Here is a 26912-nt window from a genome sequence, read left to right on the forward strand (position 1 = left end):
TGCTAAGAGTTAGCTTGCCCACACTTTTCTGAAGATGACTGCCAGTTCTGAAGTTTTCAGCACTGAGCTCCCTCCCACTCTTGCCTTCCTCTCCCCCTTCTCAGCTTTTATAGTGGAGCCCATGACTCCTTAAGAGTATTTCATTATTTCAGAATTACTAAAGGTGGGCTGGGTAATTGCTATGAACTTCACAGCATAAATGTCTCATAAGCCAAGACTCCTAGCAACAAAGGAAAGGATTAAGGTATTCAAGACTGTTTACCTGGTGTTCTAATCATTTCCACGAATTTTCCTTAAAAACCAGTGCAGACTGGATAGTTACTTTTGGAGGACAATGTTTGCTTGATTTACCAAACACCTTATGACTCAGAGTCAGGAAATGATATTACCTGAAAAACTAGCCTTTGTAAAATACATCAAGACTCTTTCTTACAGGGAATTAAAGCTTCTTTGTTCTAAAATGTCTTCAAGAGAGCAATTTGGCTAGTAAGAGGCCATTACTTCTAGAAAATTCTTAGAACGGCTTATTCTAAGAAAATTCTTAGAACAGTTATTCAAAGAAAATTCCTAGAACAAGGAGACAACCCTAGATGCAAAGGAGCTTCTAAAACCCACCAAGATTCAGACCCGAATAGGCTGAGTACAAGCAATAAAAAGTGCAACTGAACAACTAAAGTATCCCCCTCCATTGCCACCAAAAGTCACTTATCTACATCAAAATGGCAATAAACCAGCCAATGAAAACAGTTGACAGCTTCCAAGCAGTTTGCACTGTGCCGTTTACCCACTGATATTCCTTAGGTGTAGTTACAGAGTTTGAAATACTTCTCCAATTCTCCACATTCTGAGGACGAAATGCACACATTAAATTCCCCTTTAACTAAGTAGCAATTACCTCAAACGAAAACCCGGCTCTGCCAAATTCTAATGATTGACATTTCTAGCGCTCTCTCACGAGGGCCAGAAACCCACTGCATACTCGAGCCTGAACTCTACATACCTGGTTCTGGTTTGGAAGGACAGCCGTCACTAGGAATTTCTGACATTCTTACTCAGAGATAAAAAAGATCAAACTAGACGTCTGACAGTAAGTTTTAAAGTTTATAGAAAAGGATGAGTTGGAAAGCTCTGTCAGTCCGTCCTTGCAAGGGCGAACAGAGCTTTAAGAATGGAGCTTCTGCTGCTGCACTTCCCCCAGACTCCGTGATGGCGACAATCACCCCCCAGTTTCAGATACGCTATCAAGTTTTGCTTCTCCAGTGGGTCTGGAGTCTCGGTCCGTGTCTCTCGAGTTACTGGAAGGACAGAGACCTGGCTATCTAGGATGTTTCACGCCGGGTCCAAAAAGTGTCATCTAACCAGCAGAAGCCAAGAATAGGCTTTGTAAAAGGTCAATAGACACAGAGCGTCTATTTTCCCCAGGCAGAGTTGAAAGAATATTCAGATTACAAAGGAATTCTGTGTTTTCAGGGTTCTGTTAAAACAAGTTATTAGCAAAGGGAAGTTGGGCTCACAGGGGAAGACAAATCAAAGGAAGGAACAGAACGAGGTTTGTGATTTCACAGAAAAGACGTGGCATCTAAGGTAATCCGAGAAAAGGGATGAGTCTAGGGTGTCCCGAAACAAGGCAATGTTCTCCTCCTCCCTTTGACCCGAAAGAAAACCTGCAACAGAAAATGGGAAAAGAGAAGGAAATAACCTCCAAAAGGTAGATCTCAAGCCAGAATCTGAAGCGATTGTAGTCAGGGACCCAGCACAAAGTGTGGGAAACCAGGTGAGAGGAGCCTCCTGTCTGACTCAAAGGAAGCCCAGGGCTTCTAAAGAGGAAAGCACTTTCAGGACTCTGCTCCAGGGGTATTTCTTTGGGGACATGGCTCCATTTAAAGTTTAGATATTAAAGAAACCACATTGTGTGTTTAAGAGATGTTTTAATTAGGTTTCAGCAATCTGGGCAGAATGAGACACTTTTAGGGGACCCATTTTGGTCCCGCGGGCTTTCAGACTCAGCTACAGCAGGATAGGAGGTGAAACAGACCACAGACCCAATTGGGCGCAGGCCAGCTGAATTTTCCTGCCATGGATGAATTCGGACAACAATGCAGCCTAGGTGAGTAAACAAGACTTTTTTCCATGGTTTAAAGTGTTAACATATTCTTAAAACATATGATACAAAATGCAATATAATGTCTAAAATGGAATATATGAGAAGAAAAGGCTACCGTGATATCATACATTAAAAAAGAAATGTCTACAGCGTTCGCCCTCTCAGCTCAACGAGGCGGATAACGGAGTCAGCAGAAAGCTGCCCCAGAGTCCACATCTATTATCTGGGGTTTCTCAGCAAGTCAGAAGGACCAGAAACATTATCATTTACAGTATGAGGCCTTCTGTGTATAAACAAAAGTTCGCATGCATTCTGGGTTTGTGGTAATCTCTTCCCAGAAGATCTGTGTTAGCAGAGCCAAATTCCAAACTGTTATCTAAGTACCTCTTTACTGCCATTAGCTCATACTCCCTTAGCACTGTGTTCTCTTGCTGATGATATAAGCAAATCCACCTTGGAAACCAGATATTTCTGCTTCTTTAATTCTGGCCTTGGTGTGTACATTTTACATCTGTTTTGGACACAGATTGAAAAATTATGATTTTGTGCAAGAGCAATACACTCAATGACTATATCTTTGCAGAAGATTAGGTTTTAAAAAGAATGCGCATGAAATATGATTTTTAATTAAAAGGAGGCAGACTGCAATGAATTTATAATGCATAATGTCACTTTAAGAATAAGCTTTCTCATATCTCTAAGTCTTTCATGAATACTGTCTAATTTATACTCAAAAGAATGTTCTGAAATAAGAGAGATATTATTACTCCAACCTCAGGTATAGAGAAAATAAGAAAATTGAAAAGATTAAGTATCTTGAAAAAAGGCCATAGAGACCGTGGCAGAATGGGACTGGAAGCTCAGGTTCTCACAGCTCATCCTACGTTCCAACATTAACATCTCCTACGGGGCTAAGTCAGGCGCAACTTGACCCACACGCAGCAACCCTGGCAGCTAAGCAGGCTGCGACAGTGTCCTGCATCTTTCTAGGCACCTGCCAGGCTCAGCCCACTCCCAAAGCCCTCCGTGTGTGTGTCGCTGTAGAGTACGCTTAGGGCCGTTAACAACCGGTTTATAGAGCTACTCCAGGGTTCCATTATCCCAACCCATCACCAGTGTTACTCACTTTTTTTGATCTCTTCTAGCTTCTCAATGTATTTAGTCATACTGTTACCTAAAAAAAGAATAAGGGTTTTAGACATGCTTTTAATGGAAGGAAATTTGTAACGCTGTGAAAACAGAATGGAGCACAAGTATTCCCTAAGCCTTCCTATCCTGTTCCTGGAGAAGTACAGGAGGCAGATGGGCCACGCATAGTAAAAGTCTTTTGGATTATACAGCATCATTAAAGGATGAGGAATCATGGGAAATGTTTTGGTCAAATGTGTTTAAGGTGGGGTGCGCACACAATAAACATTAAGAAGCCTCAGGCAGTACAGATGATAATTTCATGTAATTTTTTTCCCTTTTTGAGTCAAGGTTTCCCTCCTCCTTTTATTTCCTTATAATCCTCTTGCAGAAAATATATGCAAAGGGAGAGAAAGAAAGAAGCCATGGTCCTCAAATGTCTAAAATGTGCTATTGTGGCTACCCAAGCAACCCCTTCCTCTCCGCGTAGTCCTGTGGTTTCCCTCATTCCTAAACTCGGCCTTCCACTGTTCATGCTGATGTTGCAGCCTGAACGAGACCACACAGTCTGCCCACTAGGATTCGCCGTGGATTTGATTTGCTGAAATAACAGCCGATTCCCACCCTGTGGGGAGTGCCCAGCCCTCATGTTTTATAGCCTGGGTCTACAATACCAGGTTCCAGCCAAGGTGGGTTGGAGAGTTTTTGTGCTTAAAACTGGGCCAGGATCATTCTGGTTTCTGAATGAACTACAGTCTCGTTCTCACGCCAGGGGTGATTATTTTTCGCTGGACATGCTTCAGTTTGATTCAAGTCAACACAGCAAGTCCTAGCTGGCACCTAAACATTCAGAATAATCTCTCATTTCTAAAATTGTGCTCCTAACTTGTAAGCCTTGAGAGGAGCTAATCAGTCCCAGCTTCAAATAAAAGAAATACCCTCAATTAATGGCAAGAACTGCTGTTTTTAAGAATTATTCTGAATTTTTCTCCATGTTTAAGTCAGAAGCAGAGAATGGAATAGTCTAGCTCTGAAACCCAAAATACAGTTTCAAAAACAACTTCTATCATTTGTTATTATTGCATCTTTACCATGAATTCATCAAGGAATGAAATTCCACTGAGTTAAAAAATGTTTTTTTCATCTGAAGACAAATATTCTCTGGGACCAGGATCAGTGTGTAGCCCCAGAGCCAGAATCTGTCCTTTCGAAGACAGAGACATAGCTGCCTGAGCCTTCTCAAAAGAGACGCTGAGAATGTCTTCGAAGAGACCCACATAGCCGCAAAAGACCAAGATTAGATGCAAACGTGATCTTTTCTCGGTTCTCCAGGCTGGAGCTGACTCGAGACATGACCAGATGTCCAGAGCGGAAACCGTGACTTCTTCCGAGACACATATCCCTCTCCCGTGCAACTCCGAACTCAGGTGGGAACTCGGGGTGGTCGGTGCAGTGGGGGACGAGGCAGGCAGTGCGCTGTTTAGAAGCCCACAGTCTCATACTTCTTCTACATAACAGCTTTCAGTTACACGTTTCCGAGTCCCTGGCAGTTGCATGTCGCTGACATGGCAGTTTCTGGTGGCTAGGACAGCTTCAGACAGTCTCCTCAGGAAACTGAGGTATAGAAAAAAGGTTCCTGACTTGCCCAGCAACACAACAAGTGAATAGTAGCTAAGCCAGGCCGTCTAGATCTAATATGGCTCACAAAAACACATTGCTTCTCTAGTTGTGCTGTTTTAAAAACACGATTTCACTGTGAGGTAAGTATGTAGGAAGTGTAACTTCCTTCATAGTAGCAGGTGGGAAGCATTTTATGCTCTAAATTCCCCGAGACACATGATGCACGGGACACAACAGCCAACCTTATTATATAGACTTTATTATTAAAACTTTGCATTTCCACTAACAAAGGGTGTACTATTATTCATTTCCCAATCAATTATCAACATTTTCAGGGTATTCCCTCGGCAACACTGGTGAATCTTTGCTCCAGCGGCGCCTTACAACAAGTCTGCAGGCTGTCACGCCTACTGTTGGTTATTTCCATGGAAGGAGAAGGCAGGGAAACAGATATAAGCACAGGTATACAAATATTTGGTGAAATTAAGAACCAATTTAAGAGGGCTATAGATAAGAAGCTCTTTTCACTGAAGATACTCATTCTATCCAAGTAGGGAGAAAAAAAACCATGGAGGATTTCTGCATCGATTCAATGGAAGAAATGAGATGGCAGCCTGGCTGACCGATCGTCACGAAGTCCCCTAAAAGTGGTTTTAGAAAGTAGGAAAGGAATATTTTTGCCCCGCTTTATATGATGCTTATATCTTAACTAAGCAGCTTATCTTACCAAATCTAATTTCATCTGAAAATCGTTTTTTTGACTACCTCTTAAAGAGACTAGAAATGAATCAATTCTGTAATTGACTAATTTATAAACACATCTTTGTTTTATACAGAAATAAGGAGCTTAAAGGACTAGCAGCGAACCAACTTAAAAAAAAAAATTAAAACAACACATTCTTGGGAGATAAATTTTCCTAGGCAAGACCTTGAATAATAATTTTTAAAAAAGTCAGTGGCTCCCCATCACTTACTGGCTAAAATTTAAACTCCTTGCTCAGGTGCTGAAGGCACTGACATCTAACCTACCTCTTCAATCTTGTCTTAATTACTAAACTTGACAAAATCTGTTAGTCTTGGGTTCTCTCACATGCCATCTTGTCTACGTAATCATAATAGTTCACCCCGCTGGAGTGATCTTTCTGTCCTCTGAACTCCCACAGTGCTTGGCTCCCCGCTCACAAGGCATTTATCACCGGTCTGCCTGATTTGTGTGCAAGTCTTATTGCCTACTCTATTATTTGGCAAGCCCAAGGTTACTTACATACACACACACGGGGTATCTTTATCCCCTCCCCTATCTGGCGCAGTAGGCGCTGGAAAATATTTGCTCAATGACGATCTGCTATTTGAAGAATCCTCACAATGAGTTATTTTTATAGTACAAATAACCAGACCCCAATCCGGTACGAGTTCTTGTACACCCGGTTTTCTGTAAGCTATGCGCAACCTGATTTAACGCAGTGTATGTTATATACCAGCCACAGGACACTTTGTTTAGGAGTCGGGTAACCTTGAAATGCATAAGGTGGTAATTAGCTTTGGTTTAGTTTATAACGCAAGTTGCAACAAAAAAATATAAAGAAAAGTTTTACAATTTGAATCAAGAGAAAGCGACAACCCAACTATAAAAATGGTGTTATGCAAAGATAGAGCACAGTCGATGAATTGAGTGACTCATTCAGTAGATTTTTTCCTTTGTTTTCCTATAATTTAATAACATTATTTGTACTAAGCCAGTAAGAAAAGCAAGTGATTTTGAGCAGCAGTAATCTAAAGTGAGATTTATAAGGCACGGACTCGGTTGCTAAGAGACAGCTCCATTGCTTTATTTTTCTTCAATATTCCCCTCCTCTACGGAGAAGTTCTTTTGGCTCAGAAGGAGCAGAAAGCGTGAAAAGAGGCACAGTGGTCCTTTGTTAATCTCAATAAGTTATACGAGTGTATAGTGCTTTCTGGTTTGTAAAAGGCTTTCACATACATTTCTTCCTTTGACATAAGAAACAGAATTAAACACTGAAAAAAATGAAGAGTACCTAGTCTGTAATGAGTTTGACTGCTAAAGATCAAGGCTATTAACAAAAATTCAGGAAAAGTGAAGGCGAAAGAAAACAAGAAAATGACTAGTTTGTGTCGAGACGATAAAAGTAAGGTGAATTGAAAAAATAAGGCTAGAAAAGACTGAGCGGGGCGAGTCTACAGGATTTCAGAAAGCTAAAGAAATTTGAAATTAGACTGAAAATAGAGTGAAATGAGAGGATAATACAGGGAATGAAAGAGTGCAGGAGACTAACAAAGGGGGAGCGTGGTGGGGAAAGTGCTCCTCAATCAGCCTGCGGTGCTGCAGAACGGAAACCCAGAGAGGGTGCTTGGAGCGTAGAGGACCCTGCGGTGGGAACCGAACAGAAGGCCGCCAGGGTCTCATCGGCTGCAGGATCCGTTCAGGGCACAGTCTGGCAATGCTGGGGAGCAGGGGAGACACACCCAGGCACCGATGGAATGAAACAAGTACTTGAAGATTGAAATAATTCTGATATTTCTAGCCATGGCTATACATTGGTATTTGAGTCTGTAAGAGAAGTAGAATCAGAAGTAAAGAAATAAAAAAATACTCTTTACCCAGGAAGAAAGTATTGGTCTTTGAAGAACTCAGTAAAAGGTGACTTGGGTGAAGATAGGAGATACCACGAAATTCTTGGGGGTTTTTTGTGATTAGCTCTGAATTATTTACTGTTTAGTAGGAAGAGATTAAGACCCCTCTATTTAGCCTAGAAATGAGAAATGCTCACTCATTCCCGTTCCTACCTTTACTGCTCTGACAGCAGAGCTTAAAAACATACCACATACGGGAACTCTTCACTCTCGCTTGGGCTGTAAGATTGCTCCTGTGCTTTTTAACCAGGACCCCTCACCTTTTCACCTTGCGGCACACGCGCAAGCGATACTATCCAGACGGAGCACGGGTCTGCAGCGTCTCGGGCCCTGGGCGCTGCCCACAGGGCCGAGGGGACCTGTATCTTGGCACACAGCACGCAGGCCACCGGACTGAACACACAGGGAGGTGAGTCATAAAAATGCACAGAAAAATTAAAGTCAAGTCTTTCCTCTAAATTGGCTCGAAAAGAATTTCATTTGAAACAACAAAAGAAACTGGACACTAGAGTAAGATTTCTCTCCCACAATGAGTTTAAAATAAACTTTGAGTTTTAAACAACGAACCACACTTGGGCCCTTCCAAAGCAAACAAAAGTCAGTTTGGAAGACACCTACTTCCGGGAAGATGAGGTAGACGCAGTTTTCTCTACCCCTCCAGCGAGGTACGACGAAAACCCTGGGCAACCCGCAAAATGGGAGGGAACATTGCAAATCATATTTCTGGTAAGTGTCTAGTATCCAGAGTATATAAAAGAACCCTTATAACTCAACAATAAAGAGAAAAATAACCCAGTTAAAAAAAACAATCCAAAGGTTTGCATAGCCACTTCTCCGGGGGAGACACACAAATGCCAATGAGCACATAAAAAGGCTCTCAGCCTCGTTAGTCATTAGGAAAATGCAAACCCAAACCACCATAAGATACCACTTCACACCCACAAAGATGGCTATAATCAAAATGATGGACAATAAAAAGCATTGTTGAGGATGTGGAGGAAATAGAGCCCTTCCACAAGCTGGCTGCTGCGGAAAAGAGTTTGGCGGTTCCTTAAAAAATTAAACACAGAGTTAACATATGACCAGCTATTCGACTCCTTGGTATATAACCAGGAGCACTGAAAGCGTCTGTTCACACAAAAACTTGCAGACTAATGTTTATCGCAGCACTGCGGCCAACAGTGTGAGCAAGTCGGGTGTCCACTCACTCACGAGTAGATGGGCAAAATGCGGAACATCGAGACGGAAGAATACTATGTGGCAGTAGAAAGTGACAAAGCACTGACAGGCTGCAACAACGAGGGACCTGGGAAACCTGTGCTAGATGACAGAAGCCAGGCGCAAAGAACCGCACATTGTATGATTCTATTTACAGGAAATACCCAGTACAGGTACAGTCATAGGTCCTGATAGTAGATTAGTGGCTGTCAGGGACTGATAAAAGGAAGGAAGGGGAAGTGATTTGTTACTGGGAAAGGAGTTTCTTTGTGGAGCCATAAAAATGTTCTGCAATTAGGTAGTGGTGATGTTTTCACAGCCTAGTGAATGTACTGAAAAACTCTGAATTGTACACTTCAAAGGGTAAATTTTATGGTATGCAAGTTATATCTTAATTTAAGAAAATAACACACCAATTAGGAAAAAAAGGTTGAATTAAAAAGCCCCAAACATTATATATTAAAAAAAAAACAACATAAGACGACTCTGACAGGTGGAGGAAGGCAGACTGGCTGAAAACCACAGGAACCAAGGAATGACAGGACAGCTGAGCCGCCTGGGTTTTTGTTTGTTTATTTATCTATTCAGCTTCACATACCCTGAGCCTGGAGCTGAAGGGGCTAGCACCCAAAATAACAATAAACAAACAGAAAAATAATCCCCAACAAAAGCCTACTGTCAAGGGCCAAAGAAACAAGAAGGGAACAGCCTGGCAAGACAGAGGACCATCAGACTTTAACTGCCCTTATTCAGCCAAATCCCACACAAACGCTGTGGCCTCACTTGCCAGCAAAGGCCAAGTGGGAAGCTTCGGTCTGCCTCTTTGCTGGGCCATCATGAGATGCCATCAAAGGACCAGAAGGAGAGGAAAGAGGATGGGGCTGAAAAGCACTCAAAGATATAATGGCTGAGAACTTCCCAAATCTGCCGATATAAACCTACAGATTTATATAGAAACTGAGTAAATGCCAAAGAGCACAAACCCAAAGAAACCCAAACCAAGACACATCATAATTAAACTTCTGAAAACTAAACAAAAACAAAAACAAAAACCTTGACAGCGGCAAGAGGGAAAACGGACACCATCCCTATATGGGAAAAACAGTCTGGGTAACAGCAAATTTCTTATCAGAAGCCGTGGTGGCCAGAGGAAGTGGGCACAGTATTTTTCGAGTGCTGAAAGGAAAGGGTTGCCAACGTGGAACCCTGCACCCAGAGAAAATGGCCTTCAGGAATGAAGGGCAATCAAGACATTCTCAGATGGAGGAAAAATAAGAGAATCTGCCATCAGCTAAAGAAAGAAAGCCTAAAAGAAGTTCTCTAATTAGAAATGGAAAGAAAGAAAAGGAACCTCAGAACATTAGGAAAGAAAGAATACAGTAATCAAAAGTATGGGTATATACATTCTTTCAAACACCCATTGAACATATACCAAGATATGGTCTTTAGTGAGATATGGTTTTGCATAATAAAATGAATGTCGATACATTTTTAAAGTTGAAATACAGAGTGCATTCTCCAACCACAATGAAATCAAACTTGAAGTCAATAATAGAAATTTAGCAACAACAGAAACTTAACAGGAAAAATCTCCAAATACTTGCAAACTAAATAACATACTTCTAAATACCCATAGGCCAAAGAAGAAGTCTTAGGAAAATAAAAAGATACACTGAACTGAATGAAAATGAAAATATGACATATCAAAATGTGTGGGATTCACTTATGCAGTGCAGAGAAAAATTTATAGCACTAACTACATGGATTAAAACAAGAGGAAAATGGGTGGAGGTGGGGGAGGGAGGTGGGTTCAGCTGGGGTGGGGTGGAGGGATGGGGAGAAAAGGCATACAACTGTAATTGAATAACAATAAAAATTAAAAAAAAAAACAAGAGGAAGTTTTGAACCCATAATCTAAGCTCCCACCCCAAGAATCTAGAAATAGAAGAGCAAAATAAAACCAAAGGAAGCAGAAGGAAGGAAATAATAAAGATAAAAGCAAAAATCAATGAAATTTAACACAGAAAAGCAATAGAGAAAATTGATGAAACCAACAGCTGGTTCTTTGAAAGGGTCAATAAACAGGACAAACCTGAAGTAAAGGAAAAAAAAAAAAAGGGAAAGGACACAAATGACCAGAATCAGGAAGGAAACGGCACTTCAGACACTACAGCCACCAGAAGGGTAACGTGAGAACCCGAAAAAATACACACATACATTCAAAAGCTTGCATAAATGTACTAATTCCTCAAAAGCCACAAACTACAACTCGCCCAATTATGAAACAAATAATTAGAGTATCCCCCTAACTATTAAAACATTGAATTCAAAATTTCAAAACTCTCAAAAAAGAACTCTCTGGGCTCAGGTAGGTTTAATGGAGAATTCTTCCAAATGTTTAACAAAGAATTAACACCAATAATACACAACTCTTACAGAAAAAAACAGAACAGGAAAAACACTTCCCAACTAATTTTATGAGGCCAGTACGACCCTAATACAAAAACCAGACAAAGACAATCAAACGAACAAAACAAATAAACTATCTGGGGTGTCCAGCCTTTTGGCGTCTCTGCGCCACACTGGAAGAACAGGTGTCTTGGGCCACACATTGCGACACACAGTCACAAAAACATCTCATAATGCGCTAAGTAAATTTACGACTTTGTGTTGGGCCGCTTTCACAGCCATCCTGGGTCGCATGCTGCCCATGGGCTGCAGGGTGGACACCCCTGAAACCAATAACCCTCGTGAATACAGCCACAAAAATCTTTAACAAAATAATAAATAGAATTTAGCGATATAAAACAAGAATTATATACCATAACTACGTGAGGTTTATTCGATGGATACAAAACTAGTACAATATTTGAAAATCCACTATATTAACAAGTTAAGGAAAAAAACCCACATGATTATGTTAATTGAAGCATTAAAAACATTTAATAAAATTCAAAAGTCATTCGTGTTAGAAATTCTCAGGAAAATAGCAATAGGAGGGAACTTCCTCAACCTGCTATAATAGCTGACATTATGCTTACTGATGAAAGACTAAATACTTTCCCCCTGAGCTGGGAAAAAGACAAGGATGTCCGCTCTCTTTACTTTCATTTGACACAAGTCTGGAAGTTCTAGCCAGTGCAGTAAGGCAATAAAAGAAAAGAAAAAGCATACAGGCTGGAAAGGAAGAGATAAAACTGTTCCTTTTTCTAGATGGCATGACTGTCTACATAGGGAAGCCCACGGGACCTACCAAAACACCCCTCCCTAAAACCAAAATGCCTCCTACACCTAAAAAGTGAGTTTAGCAAGGTCCGTGATATAAAATAAACATAAAAAAAAATAAGCCACATTTCTATATAATAGCAAAAACACATAGACACCAAAATTTAAAATATGGTGCCAGTTATAATTGCTCAAAAAATGAAATACTTAGGTGTAAACCTAACAGAACATGCACAGTTCTTATATCCTGAAAACTTTACAGTGCTGATGAAATAAACCACAGAAGATCTGAATAAACGGAGAGACACAGTACGTTAACGAACTGGAAGACTCAACGTGGTAAGATGGCAATGCTCCCCAAATGGATAAAGAAGTGAGTGGGAGTCATTGGTCTAACCAAGTCGGAGGATCTGACCTACTGCGTAGCTGCAGTAATCAGGACTGCGTGGTGCTGGCAGAGGGACAGACACACGGATGAATGGACAGAATGGAGAACCCAGAGACAGACCCACATAAACGTGCCCGGCTGGTTTCAGACAAAGACGAGCATGCCGTTCAATGGAGGAAAGGTCATCGTTTTACCCAGTGGTGCTGGGGCACCTGGACACCCGCAAGCAAAAAGTCGATCTCCACGTAAGCCGCACATCTTACACAGACATTACTTCAAAATGTATTGTGGACTTAAATGTAACACTTAAAGCTACAAAACTTTTAGAAAACATCATGATAGAAGATCTTTGGGATACAGGCTAGGCAAGAAGTTCTTAGACCTGACAACAAAGCATGACCATAAAAGGAAACACTAAAACTGGACTTGACCAAAATTAAAAATTTGTGCTTTATGAAAGACCCTGCCAGGAGGACAAATAGAGTGCGAGAAAATATTTGCAAACCATGTATCCAACAAAGGACTAGTGACTAGGATATATAAGGTACGCTCAAAACTCAACACTTAAAAAAGCAAACAATTCTATTAGAGCACAGGCCAAAGACAGGAACAGGTTATTTCAGTGAAGATGCACATACGGCAAATAAACGCATGAAGAGACATGCAAGATCACCGGCACTTAGGGAAACGCAAATCGCAGCTGCAGCGATACGCTACTACCTATTTATCAGAGTGGCTAAAGTAAAAACGGCCACACCGCCAAGTAAATGCTGGAGAGGATGCGGAGAAACTGGATCGCTCACCCATTGCCGGTGGGAGCGCAACGTGGTCCAGCCTCTCTGGAAAAGAGTCCGGCAATTTCTTAAAACAACACAAGTGCAACTACCATGCCACCCAGCAACCGGACATCCGGGCATCTACCCCAGAGAAACGAAGACTTACATTCACACACGAATGTGAACACAGATGTATATGGCAGTTTTACTTGTAAGAGTCAAAAAGTGGAGACAATCCAGATGTCCTTCAACAGGCAACTGGTTACACTGAGTATAGCATGGTGTAACCACTCAGTAACGGAAAGGACAAACTACTAGTACACGTGACAACTTGGGTCGCTCTCCAGAGAATTATGCTGAGCGAAAAAGTCAACCCAGAAAGTTGCATACTGTATGACTGATTCCATTTATGTAGCATTTGTGAAATGACGAAATTATAGAAATGGAGAACAGATTAGTGGTTGCCGGGGTTAAGGATGGGGAGAGGGTGGAAAGCGCAGCAGTGGGGACCCTTGTGATAATGGAAATGTTCTGTATTCAGACCACATGCATCAATGTCAATGTCTTGGCTGTGATTTTGCAGCATCCTTTCCTAAGACGTTACTGTGGGAAACTGGGTAAAGTGCACATGGAATCTCTCTGTATCATTTCTTACAAGTCCATGACAATCTATAATTACCTCAAAATAAAAAGTTTAGCCCTGACCAGTGTGGCTCAGCGGCTTGGACATCGTCCGACAAAGTGAAAGGTTGCCGGTCCGATTCCCGGTCAGGGCACATGACTGGGTTGTGGGTTCGGTCCCTTGTCCAGGTGAGAGGCAGCTGATCGATGTTGTCTCTCACACTGATGCTTGTCATCCTCTCTTTCTCCCTCCCTTCCCCTCTCTCTAAAAATAAATGAAATCTTTAAAAAAAATAAATAAAATTAAAACAATAAAAAAGTGTAATTAGCAAAACACTACCTTAAAAACCTCAGTATATAAAAGGATATAGGTTATTGCTATGTATTATTTTAAAAAGATATAAATATCTCAATTTAAAAAACTGAAATTAATTTCAGGTTCTGTTATATTGAATCAAACTTTGGTCATGAATTGAGAAATTGAAGAGAAATGGCTTTTCATTCACAAATCCCAATTCAACTTCCAGGAGACAAAACTATGAAGCTATAGACAAATCTATATATTTGAAAAAAATTTAAGAAGGTTCCAAAAGAAATGTATTCCTTTATAATAGTTTTAAGAGTGCTATCGGATTCCTCAGAGAAAACACGGCATTTTTCATCAAAGTGCTTCCCTCACAGAATGGCTTATTTCAGAAGGGAGGGCCACAGTTTCGAGGGCACAGGTAGAGGTGGAAGGGTTGAAGGCTTTTGTGGCCAATGAGGCTGGGGCAATATCAGGACGGTACACGGGACTGAGAGGCGGGACACAGGACTAAGAGACGTACGGACACAGGACTTCGCACCAGGTCTCTGACATCAACTTCCTCATCCTGCATATAAATCCTAGGTCCGTCTCCTTTACTGAACTTCAGGTAAATCGCACTCTCTGTGCCACAGTTTCCCCCTCCTCAAAAACAGGTAACATTTTTACCTCCCGTCCAACAGGGTATTTGTAAGGAAGTACCTGTACAGCATGGAAATGTTTGAGAGAAAGGTCCCCAGGAATAGTACCTGCAAATGTAGTTCATTTAAAACATTTGTAAGACTATTTTATGTGAGGAAACATGTACAGTGGAAGTTTATGATTTTGAGGAAGCCTGGAGAAAGACAAAGACAAAATGAGTGAGATTTAAACAAAGTCAACATCCCAATTTGTTTTCTCAGCTGTGTTCAGGTTGCTGGTGGGTCACTCAGTAGTGCTAACGGCATGCCATACCTCCATCTACTAGTGAAACCATCTTAATAGGGTGGATTTTCCGCAGCAGGCCTTAAAAGTTTGAAAAAAAAACTATAAACAAATAAATAACCCAAACCTCATAAGGCTGCAAACCCACTAGGGGCCTGGTGAAAAATGTTAACAGCATGGAAATCAGCAGTAATGCACTCAAATTTCATTTTACCTGAATTGCAGCACTAATTTAATTTTGTCTGGTATTCCAGTTACTCATTCAAGTCTGTCTGCCTCCACTTGAATCTAAGCGCTTTGATTGCAAAAATCACGAATTCACACTCATCTTTCTAGTCCCATAGGCCATAACTCTGCATGTAGCCAGACTCGGCAAATACCAAATTGAACAAACACACACAAGTATAATCTAATACTCCCTGTTTAAAGGACCATACTCAAGGTGTCCCCAAGTGGAGGTTGACCACCTGTTGTTTATTAGCTTTAGTCCTGCAACATATTGAACAATGTTTTAATCAATTTATAATAAGCTAATTATGTGAATGGAAATTTTAACTGGTAATCTGAAAAATGGGTTTCAAAGATAAGTCCCTAAGCCCAGAAAAACATCAACCAAGACAGTGAGAACCTTTTACCTGTGATTCACACCACGCATGACATGCTGCTTCTTGTCAGTATTAGCTACTGGATTTTTTAAAAAGTGGTAATTTTCTAATCTTTACTCACCTGTGTCCAGTCTTGACTTGATATGCTGATACTTTGGGTTTTGTGGTATCCTTTTGGTCAGATACTAAAAAAAATTTAAAAATTCACAATAAATTGGGTTAATGTAAGAATAAGGGTGGCAACGTGGGGAAAGAGTCAGATACTTAGAGGAACAGAACGAATGCTAAACTTTCAGTGAATTTAAAGATGCAAAGAGCCCAAGAGGTCCAACAATCCCTTCAAAATAGGACTCCAGGACCGCTTGCTACAGCATCTCTACAGGTGAAGCGGGTTATCTTGTTTCTGTCAAAACATTTCCATTTTTGTCACAATACCCTCATGGCAGTGTGTTCAAAAAGGACTCGGAAGAAAGCTCTCAAGAATTATTTCTGACACTGAGCCAAAGTTGGTCACTAATTCCCATCCAGTCCACTGCTACAACCCGGAATAAGCCCCTGACTCCGCGTCAAGAAATCAGTTACGATAACTAACGGCAGCTCTCTCATTCTCCCTTTTAGGTTTACTTTGTTTGATGGTTTACAGGCCATCTCCTTGAGAGCCCCTCGAGATTATATCCACACCTCCCCTGAAAAGGTAGCGCGCGGCTCCAGACAGAACTGAGCACAGGGCCCAGGCGATGCGCGGCCAGGGCCCGCACCGGCAGGCCTCTCCCGCCGCCTGCCTGAAGCCTGAGGCTCCACAGCCGTCAGTAGGACAGCATTTGCTCGCGGCGCCACTGGGGCACAGCGCGGGCTCAGGGTAAGTTTCTGGTCAGCAAGAATGCCTATCTTAGGTCTTCCTTGTCCTGGACCCTGCCAGTGAACTCTGAATCCAAGCTGAAGACATTTACCCATATTGAATTTTAGTGGCATTTTCAAAAGCCATTAAGCAAGGAAGGCTAATGAATAAAGACATTACAAAACATAGATTTCTTGCTAGGCTTTCTTCTGGCCTACAAGTATGAAAACCTTACGTTCAGGGGACAGGTAGCTGTGGAATATGAAATCACAACTGGGTAACGACTTTCCAGCTTCATCGTCTGCCACTCACCCACGTGTTCCCAAGTCAAAGTGGCCCGAATGTTCCCCCAAATGTGCCACGTGTTCAGCTCTCCAGTCATAGCAAATGCGTGCCTTTTCTCAGCCCGTCCTTGGGCAAAACTTCACTTCCTCCGTAAGCTGTCGCAGGTGGAATTGGGTACTGCCTTTTCTTGCTTGGCTCCGGAGTATGGACACCCTGCAACAGCGTTTATACCTGCACCTTCCTCTCTAGTCTAGCATTTCCTTGAAGGCAGGAACAATAGCTCCCTCAAATCTGTATGCACCCCGGACTTAGCACTGGGTAGGTAAGTGGACTGCTATTCGATCTGTAAGTGGATATCTCGGATGAGGACTGCATTATAGCCACAGCCAGGCGGTCCCTTAGAGAGCACGTCAAACTTGAAACCCGCATCACCTGCCCTGGAAAAACACAGGCAACTACGGCATTTAGTTAACTGCTCACAACTGCCATCTGCTATTTTAGTGTCTAAAAGGAAAGAAAAAAATCTCAAAATGAAAAGGTTGGCCCTTTAGTATTATTTAAAAACTCACTGACATTACCTAGATTTTTTTTACTAAGTAAAACCTTGGCCATGGATGCTTAGCACTGGTCCTCAGATGTGGGTGGGGGGACCCCTGAGAGGTTTTATCCTGAGAGAAGGGTTTCTCTGTCTGATCAGCGACCTGCTGTCTAGAAGGGAAAGTGCCTCTAATGCCAATTTCAGCTCCTTCCTAGATGTAGATGAGGATGAAGATTCTTAAGTGAAAGAAAATATTCAAAGATTAAAAAGGGGGACTTCCCCAGAGAAAGGCAATATCACAGCAAAAATAAAACAAAAACCAAAAAGCGAACAGGAAAACCAGGAAAAACACATTCCTGGTAAATTGAGTCAAGAAAAGCTAATACTAGAATTCAGTTATCTTAGGCTTTTCTCTTTTCTATCTTGCTCTCCGTATTTTGTAATTTCTATATGCTATTTCCTGTTTTCACTTTTGTTTTGTTTTTCCCATCGTTGCCTAGCAAGGCTTCTTTTGAGAAATTCCAGGCCAGTCTCTGCTGAACCAAGGGGATTTGTCCATACCTAAGCCAACATAGCTGAGAAGTGAGGGTGTCCCTGGGGACCAGGTGTGGTGGCAGCAGAATGACGGGGGGAGTGCAGACAGCTGCAGCCGCTGAGCCCTTCCCGCCCCTGGTTCTCCCTCACACAGACTAATGAGAAATCCATACGCTGCAGTAGGGAAATGTAGTGTTTCTTTCCCATTTCGGTCCAACTGCTCGTTCCTGACTTTCTAGTACCAACCGCGACGTGAAATCACTTGCGCTGCACTCTAAGCAGAGCACCGGAGGTTTTAGGGAACTGCCATACTTTTTTCATTAAAATTCTTGCCTTGGGGTGACTGTTTCATGACCTACTGACCAACTGGCTTTCTTTTTTTCAATTACATAAACAGGATGGGATGGTGGAAAGTGAAAGAACTGGGAAAGAAGCTATTTCAAGGAAAACCGTTCATTCAACAAAGCCTTACTGGGTGCCAAGCATTCACTCGGGGGACATTCACTGGTGCCTTCTAGGAGCAAGCCACTGTTCTGAGGACACAGAGGTGCAAAAGCCTTAGCCGTCCAGCTCTCGCTGATGCTGGAAAGAAAGACAACTGAACAACGAGGTGGCACATTGATAAACAAGGAGAGGGAGGCAGGGGATGCAACAGGAGCCTGTAAGATTGGCCCCTAAGTCGGACCAAAAAAAGGCAAGAACCATTCCCTGAAGGTGACTTCTCGGCTGAAATCTGAGGGCCAGGTTAGTTAGCCAGGCTAAAGGAGTGGAGGGTGGGAGCTACCAGGTTCCTGGGAACTGGTAGATGGAGATGCTGAGAAGGTTCGTGTCTGTGGTATTATTACAGGCTCTTTGGGGGCAGCCAAAGGGGGCATTGTGGGGTCAGTGGAGGTTGGAGAGACAGACAGGAGCAGATCCTAAAGGACGTTGTATCCACACTAAGAACTCTGGATTTTATCCAGTAGATAACTGGTTCTCAAACAAGGGCAATTTCCCCCCTCCCCGCCCCAAGGGGCAATTGTCAATGTTTGGAGACATTTTAGGTTGTTAGAACTGGGTGGTGGGTGGGCTACTGGCACCTATGAGTAGAGGCCACGGATGCTACTAAACGTCCTACAATGACAAAGTCCTCGTAACAAAGAATGAGCTGGCCCCAAATGTCGATGGTGCTGAAGTTGAAAAACCCTAGTGGGGGTGGTGGGAAGTCACGGAAGACAGTTTGAGGGGTGATGAGACTGTATTTCTGTTTGAGAAAGACCACTTTGGCAGTGCTCTGGAGAGCTTTCAGGGTCACAGTCAAGGGTGGGCACATGTGCCCTGCCAAGTAGCTTCATTGGTTACAGTGTCCTTCCCACACGCTGGGACTGGGGGTCGATCACGGGTCAGGGCACACATGAGAATCAACCGATGAATGCATACATAAGTGGAGCAACGAACTGATGTTTCTCTTTCTCTCTCAAATCAGTTTAAAAATGGACACACAAAGATGAGTTAAGAGGCGTGCACTAAGAGGATCTGTGTCCTAAGGAAGTCACAGTAGAGACGAGGGGGAAGAGACAGTGTCAAAAAAATGTTTGAGATGTGAAATCAATGACTTAAAACTCACTGGTGTAACGGGGGAGGACAATGACACCACTCCCCCAACGAGGGACCTCAGGAAGAAGTGAACACTGAAAAACACGGTGTGTTCCGTGTGGGGCATGTTGAACAGGAGGTGTCTGTGGGTCATCCCAGATGGAAGTGGCGAGCTGGCTGTTTGGGTCGGGAGGCCAGGAGGGGTCTGGCCGAGAAAAAACAAGCCTTGGGAGTTGTCAGCATAGAGGCAGCAGAGGAAACCATTGGATCGGACAGATCGCTGTCAGAGAGCGTGTAGCCTGAGAAGAAGAACCCCGCCATTTAAGGCCGGGTGGAGAAAAGTGTCGCAGATGAGACTCAGAAGAGGACAGAGGAAAGTGGGTCGTGAAAATTGGAGCATCGGGAAGAAAGGAGTGGTCATCAGAGATGTGTGCTGTCTAGTCAGCGAAAGCGAACGCGGGCCAAGTAAGAGAACAACAGGCAAGTGGACGTGGACTGAGTAAACCAGTACTGCTGACAGGCAGTATTGCTAGTCGTTGCTAGTCACGCGGGATATCGCTGACGGCGCTGGTGGCTGTGGTGACGGTACACCGACCGTCAGAGTGAAAACAGCAGGCTGGGTGTGAGGGGAAGCAGCAGGGAAGAAGTGCACAGTGGCCAGATGGTCATTTTTACCCCCTTGAGAGTTGCTAAGGAATGGTTTTTGCTGTTGTTTTGGAAGAGAGATTGGATGAGGTTTAGATCAACTAATGGACTAGATGGGCTAATGGACTAGATAAGAAAGGGCTGGAAATGAGGCAGGAGGGCAGGTATGGAAACAGGGAGAGGACGAGGACCGGTGCCCAGATGGAAGGGTCAGCTGTGGAAACACGGTGTTTAAGATAAAGATGTAAGCGAGGGGCTCATGATGAAGTTCCCATTCGGAGACACTGAGAAAGTTCATGTTTGTGGTATTATTCCAGGCCGCCAAAGACCCTTTCGAGAACTTACACTTTAGGGTGGTCAAAAGACAATGCCCTGGCCAGCCACGCCACCCTAGCTACTTAAGTTCCATTCAGCTTTCAAGAGCCAGCACAGACTCATCTTCCAGGAAGACTGCTCCGCAGGCACCAGTCTGACAGAAGTCCCTTCCCGGCGCGGGCTGCCACAGCGCTCGGTACCATTCGCACTCCTCACTCCTGGGACTTGGGCTCCGGGCTCTACCTTGTAGATCTCTGTGGCCGTTACAAGGCCTGGCCCTTGTGTGACAGCAGCAAGGACTGCCAAATGGGAAGACGGTCCTGAGACCGGAGCCACGTGCAGTGTGCAGGCTCGTGCCACGTGGGCAGCACAAACATTGAGGGCTCTCGGAGTGTGAAACGAAGAAACAGCTCACACACTGGGGGTGAAAAGGGCGAATTCGTGAAAGAAATGGGACTGTGTTTTAAGGGTTGAGCTTCTATGGATAAAAAGATGGGGGAAAAGGATGGGAAAAGTATTCCACGTGGAGAAATTTTTAATAGCAAACCATCTTTAGCAGCATGCGTAGGGAACGGCACATTTGCTGGGCGCTTTCCTGGAGAAGGCCCAAGCACAACTGCAACAATAGCGAAGGTAATCAGCGAACATTTACCCAGCACTCCACTGTGTCGTCAGGCACTCCCTAAGCACTTACCCCCATTGTCTTATTTAATCTTCACAACCACCCGCGAGGGAAATGTCATTATCCTCATCTTACATACTGGGAAACAGAGGAATAGAGAGGTGGGGTGGCTCACTGAGCTTCCTGCGCTTCTAGGAGTGGTGGAAGCTGGATTTAAGCTGGGTGGTCGGGTTCTAGAGCCTCAACTCTTACTGCAGCCTCACTCTGGCATGAGCTCTGAATATGGGGTCCACTGATGGGTTTTAGGATATTCATGAGTCCTATGAAACTGTCGTGTGAGTTTCTGGGGAAAGGGTCCTTAGCTTTCACCAAATTTTCAAAGGAGTTTATAATTGCCCCCAAAAGAACCACAGGGGTATGGAATCCTGTGGCGGAAGGGTGGACATGGATGGGCAGACTCCCAGTGGAGAACCCTGAATGGACGAGGCCCTGAAGACAGTGGATGGAAGTAAAAATACTGAGCCGTGGGACACACAATCAAAAGAGTGTTTGGCAGATTCCTAACATACACAAGTAAGACTGGGTTTTGTGAAATACGTGGATGTTGGAGAAGAAGGGAGAAAATGGGAAGTTGACAATAGGATTTTTCTGAAAGAAAATGACCAAAAACTTGAGTGAGACTGTCTGAATCCCAAATCACTAAAATTGATGAGATTTTCTGACTTCCCACCTCTCTCAAAACGGAACTCACAAGGCTGTTCACATCTCCATCGCAACATACGTAATAAGATTTACATTTACAAGATTTAAAAAAATACCATTATACATTTTTGTTCAGAATTTTTCTACTCACTTCCTTTGTAGAGAGGAAGTCCATAAAATGAAGGGAGTGGGTGTCAATTTTCAAAGTCTCATGTTAGGCAATCTCGCATTTAAAATAGATCTTTTAATGGAAAACATTTTCCTTTAATGGGAATTTTAATTTGGTCCAGTTCTACTGATTTCAAATAACAACTTTGACCCATGATCCTGGGTTTCCCTGGGTTCTATCTTCTCAATCTATAGGTTCTCTGCAGACCAAATATTTAGGTTGAATTCCATTTGTAAGCTTCTGATTTCTCGATAGAGAACGCCAGCCGTGACATCTTCCAGCTTAGACGTATGTTCATTTACTCGTTTAACAAATATTTAAGGAACAACTGTCGTGTGCCAGGCAGTGGGACAATGCAGACAAGGACCCTATCTTCTGTTCCTGTAAGTGTGCCAGAAATAAACTAGCAAATAAAAGAATTACAGCCCACGACCTACTGGCTGAAGACAGCACACTGAACAAGTGCATCTAACTTCCCTTCCTTCCCAAACCTCAGTAAAACCCCACGGGAAGGACATTATTTTAGGGACATAATGCTCAAAACACAGAGAGTGGGAGAAGTGATAGCAATAGATTTCTGAAGTCCAGAACTAAACACACTAACAAGTGAAAATGGCTCGATGGACTCAAAGGGAAAGCCAAGAACACTTCTTAACAGACTTAGGAATTGACAGGGCCGGGCACCTCCAAAGGAGGGCATAAAAGGAGTAGTTGAAATAAGGAAGGCTGGTTGAAGACTGACTGAGAAGCAACTGGAACTCCAAAACCTTCTCCCCTCTGTGCCATGGGGTGGCTGCCTCTCCCCCACCATGGCACGTATCTGTAGCTTTGGTCCCCGAAAAGGACTTCTGGACTGGGAGGTCTCCAGCCACCGGGAAAGGCGGAGATACATTACTGAAAACAGGGGGATTAAACAAATGATGCATACCAGTGTTGAGATTTAGCTCCAGTCCTAATTCCTCCAGGAATTCAACTGGGCTTTTACTCTCAGGAGAGTGGGGTGCTCTGAGGTACACGAACAGCCTGGAGAAAAGAGATGAAGGGAGGGAACACTGGGAGAGGGAGTCCCCCAATCATGGCTCAGTGAGATCTTTCTGCAATTAAGCTCATCAGCACCAAGCCTCTCCCAAGTATATGAAGATCCCAATCACATTTTTAAGTCTCCTACATGAAAACGTAAATTAACAATTGAGGAATACAAGAAGCCTGAGAACACTGCTATAGACTGAATTGTGCCCCCGCCCCAAAGTCATACATTGAAGCCCCAGTCCCCAATGGAACTGTATTTGGAGACGGGGCCTTTAGAGGCAATTCACGTTAAATGAGTACACGGGTAGGGCACCAGTCCAACAGGTTGGTGTGCTTATAAAAGACACCAGACAGCCTGTGCCTTTTCCGCATGTGCACAGAAACGTCATGTGAGCACATCTGTAAGCCAGGGGAGACCTCTCACTGGAAACCAAACTGGCCAGCAGTTTGACCTTGACCTTTCCAGCCGCCCAACGTATGAGAAAAAACCGTGTGTCGTGTAAGCCACCCAATCTGTGGTATTTTGCTGTGACAGCTCAGGCTTACTAATACAAACATCTCCAACAAAACAAAAAGAAAAATAGCAGTTTGGGGGAAACTGAGACCACATAGGGGAAAAAGTATTTCAAAACACTATTAGAGAAATGAAAACACACGTCCACACAAAAACTGGTACAGGCGTGTGCCACTGAACAGCGAGTGTACGTTCTGAGAAATGCAGTTGGTGGTTTCAGCATTGTGCACACAGCGTACAACGCACTTGCACAAACCTAGATGATGGAGCCCGCTCCATGTCTAGGCCACGGCTCGGTCTAGACAGGCCATTATCTATATGCCACATAATGGGTGTAGTATATGCCATTGTTGTAGGTATTCAGACAATTTCTAAAAAAAACCTAAATGTAAACTTACCATTCAACCCCGCAACTGTACTCCTAGACATCTATCCCCGAGAAATGAAAATTCGTGTCACACAAATAACGGTACCCCAACGTTCATACCTTTATTTGTAATAGCCCCAAACTGAAAGCAACCAAGTGCCCCACAACCGCTGAATGGTTAAACAAACTGTTATGCATCCACCCCACAGAATACTAATCAGCAATAAAAAGGAATGAACCGTTGCTACAGGCAACAACTTGGATGCATTATCCTGGTGAGAAAAAGCCAGGCTTAAAAGGTCACATACTGTTTGATTCCATTTATGTAATATTCTCAAAATGACAGAACTGCAGAAATGGAGAACACATTAGCGGTTGCCAGGAGATGCTGTAGTGACAGAATAGTTCTCTATCTTGATTGCAAAATCTACACATATGCAAATCTTGATTATATTAAATCTGCACCAGATAAAAAGCCCTAGAACTATACACGCAGTGTATAAATGCCAATTTTCTGGTTTGATATTGTATTATACTTATGTAAAAAATTATGACTGGGAGAATCTGGAGGAAGGGCCTATGGGACGACTTTGTACTATCTCTGCGAATTTCTGAGAATCTATATTCATTTCAAAATAAAAGTTTCTAAGAAGGACGTCAGAGTCTAAAACAGCTCTTACAAATTAAAAACATGATGGCGGAAATTAAAAACTCAATAAAAGGTTTGGAAGATAAAGTTAAACAACTATCCCAAAAAGGGCAAAACGACAAAGATGTGGAACAGGAGACAACATTTTAAAAAGTCGGAGAGCCAGTTATGTAGAAGCAACATCGGGATAATGAGCTCAAGAAAGAGAGGATGGAGAAAATGGGAGGGAGGAAACTCAACAACAGTAATTCAAAAAAATATTACAGAACAAAAAATCTTCAGTTTCTGGTGCCCACCGACATGGGTGAAAGCAGACTCAAAGCAAGGAATATCTCTGTGAAAGATCCTAACACTTAGGACAAAGAGAAGATTCTACAAGCTTCCGGAAAGGAAAACTCAAGTCGCATGCAAAGGAAGAGAATGGCTTTGGACTTCGGCAGGGCAACACTGGCTGCTAAAAGACTACAATGTTCAAGATGCTCATGATTTCCAACTGAGAATTCTATACTCAACCAAACTATCGGGCAAATAAATATGAAGGTAGAGTAGTAATATTTTTAGACATATATACAAATATTTGTTTTTTATGCACTCTTTCTCAAGACTACAGGAAACTGTGCTCCAATAAACCAAGAGAGTAAGCCGGACATCTTCATTCGGACGCTATTGTATAATCGCACGTCCCTGCTCCTCCTCCCCGCACTTCGCTTTCCCCCACATTCCTGACTTGTTAGCGCTATCAGCACCGACGACTAGCGGCCCACGCTGGGGACCTAAGTCATCCGTCCCTTCCTCACTTCTCCAAGCTAATCACGAAGTCTGATGACTTTACCCCCTAAACATTTCTCAACTCTGTCCCTTGTTCTATGGCTTACTTTAGGTTTGTAACATAATTACTGCCCAAGCAATTTCCCTATCCCCAGTCTGGGGCTCCTCAAAGCCCTTCTCCACAATGTGTCTCAACCACATGCCGAAAATGCAAATCGGACCATGTCACTCTTTACTTAAACCTCTTCAAAAGCTTCTTGAGTTCTGAACAGCAGACAAGATACAGTCGTGGCAGGCTGCCACTCTCCGCACCTGCCTCCCCCACCTCCCTGGTGGAGATTACAACCTATCACGGCACTCTCCTGCAGAGCCTAAACTCGGCCTCACGCCTTTCTCAACAGAGCTCACAGGCATCCGTCATGAGCTGAAACTGCCTGCGACTCGTATTCAGCAGAGCGGCCAGGAGTTGTCGCCAGGCACAGGAGGCCCTCGCAGACTCCACTCCCACCGCCAGCTGCACAGCGCACTGCCCCTCCCTCGGCTCACGCCTCCTTAACTTGATTCACCTAGTCCTGTCTGTAGTGCCTCTTCGTGTGGCTCCTAACCGTGCCACTCAGGCCATCTCCAGCACCCCCCTCTCCCGAAGCTGGGTTCTCTTTCCTCTGTGCCCTCTCGACACCTCGCTCCCAAGCACACTGCATTCAAATTCTGTTCACAGGTTTTCCCCACTAGACTGAACTTACTAAGGGACAAAGGCCTTGGCTTACTTCCTCTGTGCTTCTAGCACCTATGGCAAGGTGGGCAATAAGCGCTAGTGGAAATTAAATGAACACAAATGCAGCGGGGCACTAGGGGTGAAACAGACAACCAAGTAAACAGTCCTGTGGGGTGGGACAAAAATTAATGTCATATTTTGCATCCTTTACCAAAGGCTTGGTCTGCTTATTCCTGTTCTTTCTGTACCCCCATACTAAGAAATGATGGCTCTTTTTAATTCTGTTCCTTTAGTGTTCCGGGGCTTCAATCGGATGTCACTTATTTTCGATCTGCTGCTCCTAGACTGTAAACCCTGTGAGGGAAGGGGCTGTGTCTTTATGCACTTCGCTCCTCTGGGCGACAAGCGCCAGTGTACAGTAAGCACGTGTGGGGTGATGGCCCCTCAGCGCAGGAGGGCGGACACAACTCCGCGTCCCCCAGGCCCGCCCCGCCTCCCTCCAGACCCCTCCTCACGCCGGCCCCTTCCCGCCTTCCCGACGGCGGAAGTCGCCGGCTGCTCTTCCCTGCCCACGTGGAGCCTTTTCCGGTGCGCCCGCCCCCTCCGCCTCTCCGATCCGGACCTGACCCTCACCTCAGGATTCCCAATGTGCCTCCGGACAGACATATTTGCTCCAAACGACCACGCTCAGGGTTCTAGCCTCACCGGTCGCCTCTAACCCTAGCTTCCTACCCCCACTACTTCGCTCAGCCGCCTCCCTACAACCTCTTCTCCCATTGGTCTGCCTTCCCCGGCCAGCCAATAGGGGCCCTGTTTACTCCGACTTCGTAAGGTCACGGTAAAGCGAGACTCGCCTCAATGGTTGCCAAGGGCAACGCGGGACGCTGGCGGTGGAGGCCTTTTGTGCTCTTTGCGGGGCCCCAACGGCTTCTGCAATAGCGCGGGAAGAGGGGCGCGGGGGAGGGGCAGGCTGACGCCTGCGCTCGGACAGCTGCGCAGGTCCCCGAGTGGGGGAGGGGCTCGAAAGTGAGGAGGGGGCTAGTGGTGGTGCTACGGCAAACAAGTGGTCTAGCGAATGTAGT

The 26912-nt window shown here is 43.9% G+C and overlaps 1 protein-coding gene across 3 annotated transcripts in view; it reads right to left on the reverse strand.

The window, feature by feature from the left end:
- The window catches only part of CEP41 (centrosomal protein 41), a 39270-nt gene extending 12692 nt beyond the window's left edge, over positions 1–26578 (reverse strand). Inside the window, exons 1-4 of one of the 3 annotated variants that reach the window (XM_024554965.3) lie at positions 26464–26578; positions 22717–22811; positions 15687–15750; positions 3231–3278 (exon numbers count right to left, since the gene is read on the reverse strand). In XM_024554965.3, the coding sequence (XP_024410733.2) occupies positions 3231–3270 (40 nt within the window). In that variant the 5' untranslated portion in view covers positions 3271–3278; positions 15687–15750; positions 22717–22811; positions 26464–26578. The remainder of the gene's footprint in view (positions 1–3230; positions 3279–15686; positions 15751–22716; positions 22812–26463) is intronic. The other 2 variants (XM_024554964.3, XM_024554966.3) reach the window with 2 other exon arrangements.
- Positions 26579–26912: the final 334 nt, after the last annotated feature.

Source organism: Desmodus rotundus, chromosome 6 (assembly GCF_022682495.2).
Source record: "Desmodus rotundus isolate HL8 chromosome 6, HLdesRot8A.1, whole genome shotgun sequence".
NCBI lineage: Eukaryota > Metazoa > Chordata > Mammalia > Chiroptera > Phyllostomidae > Desmodus > Desmodus rotundus.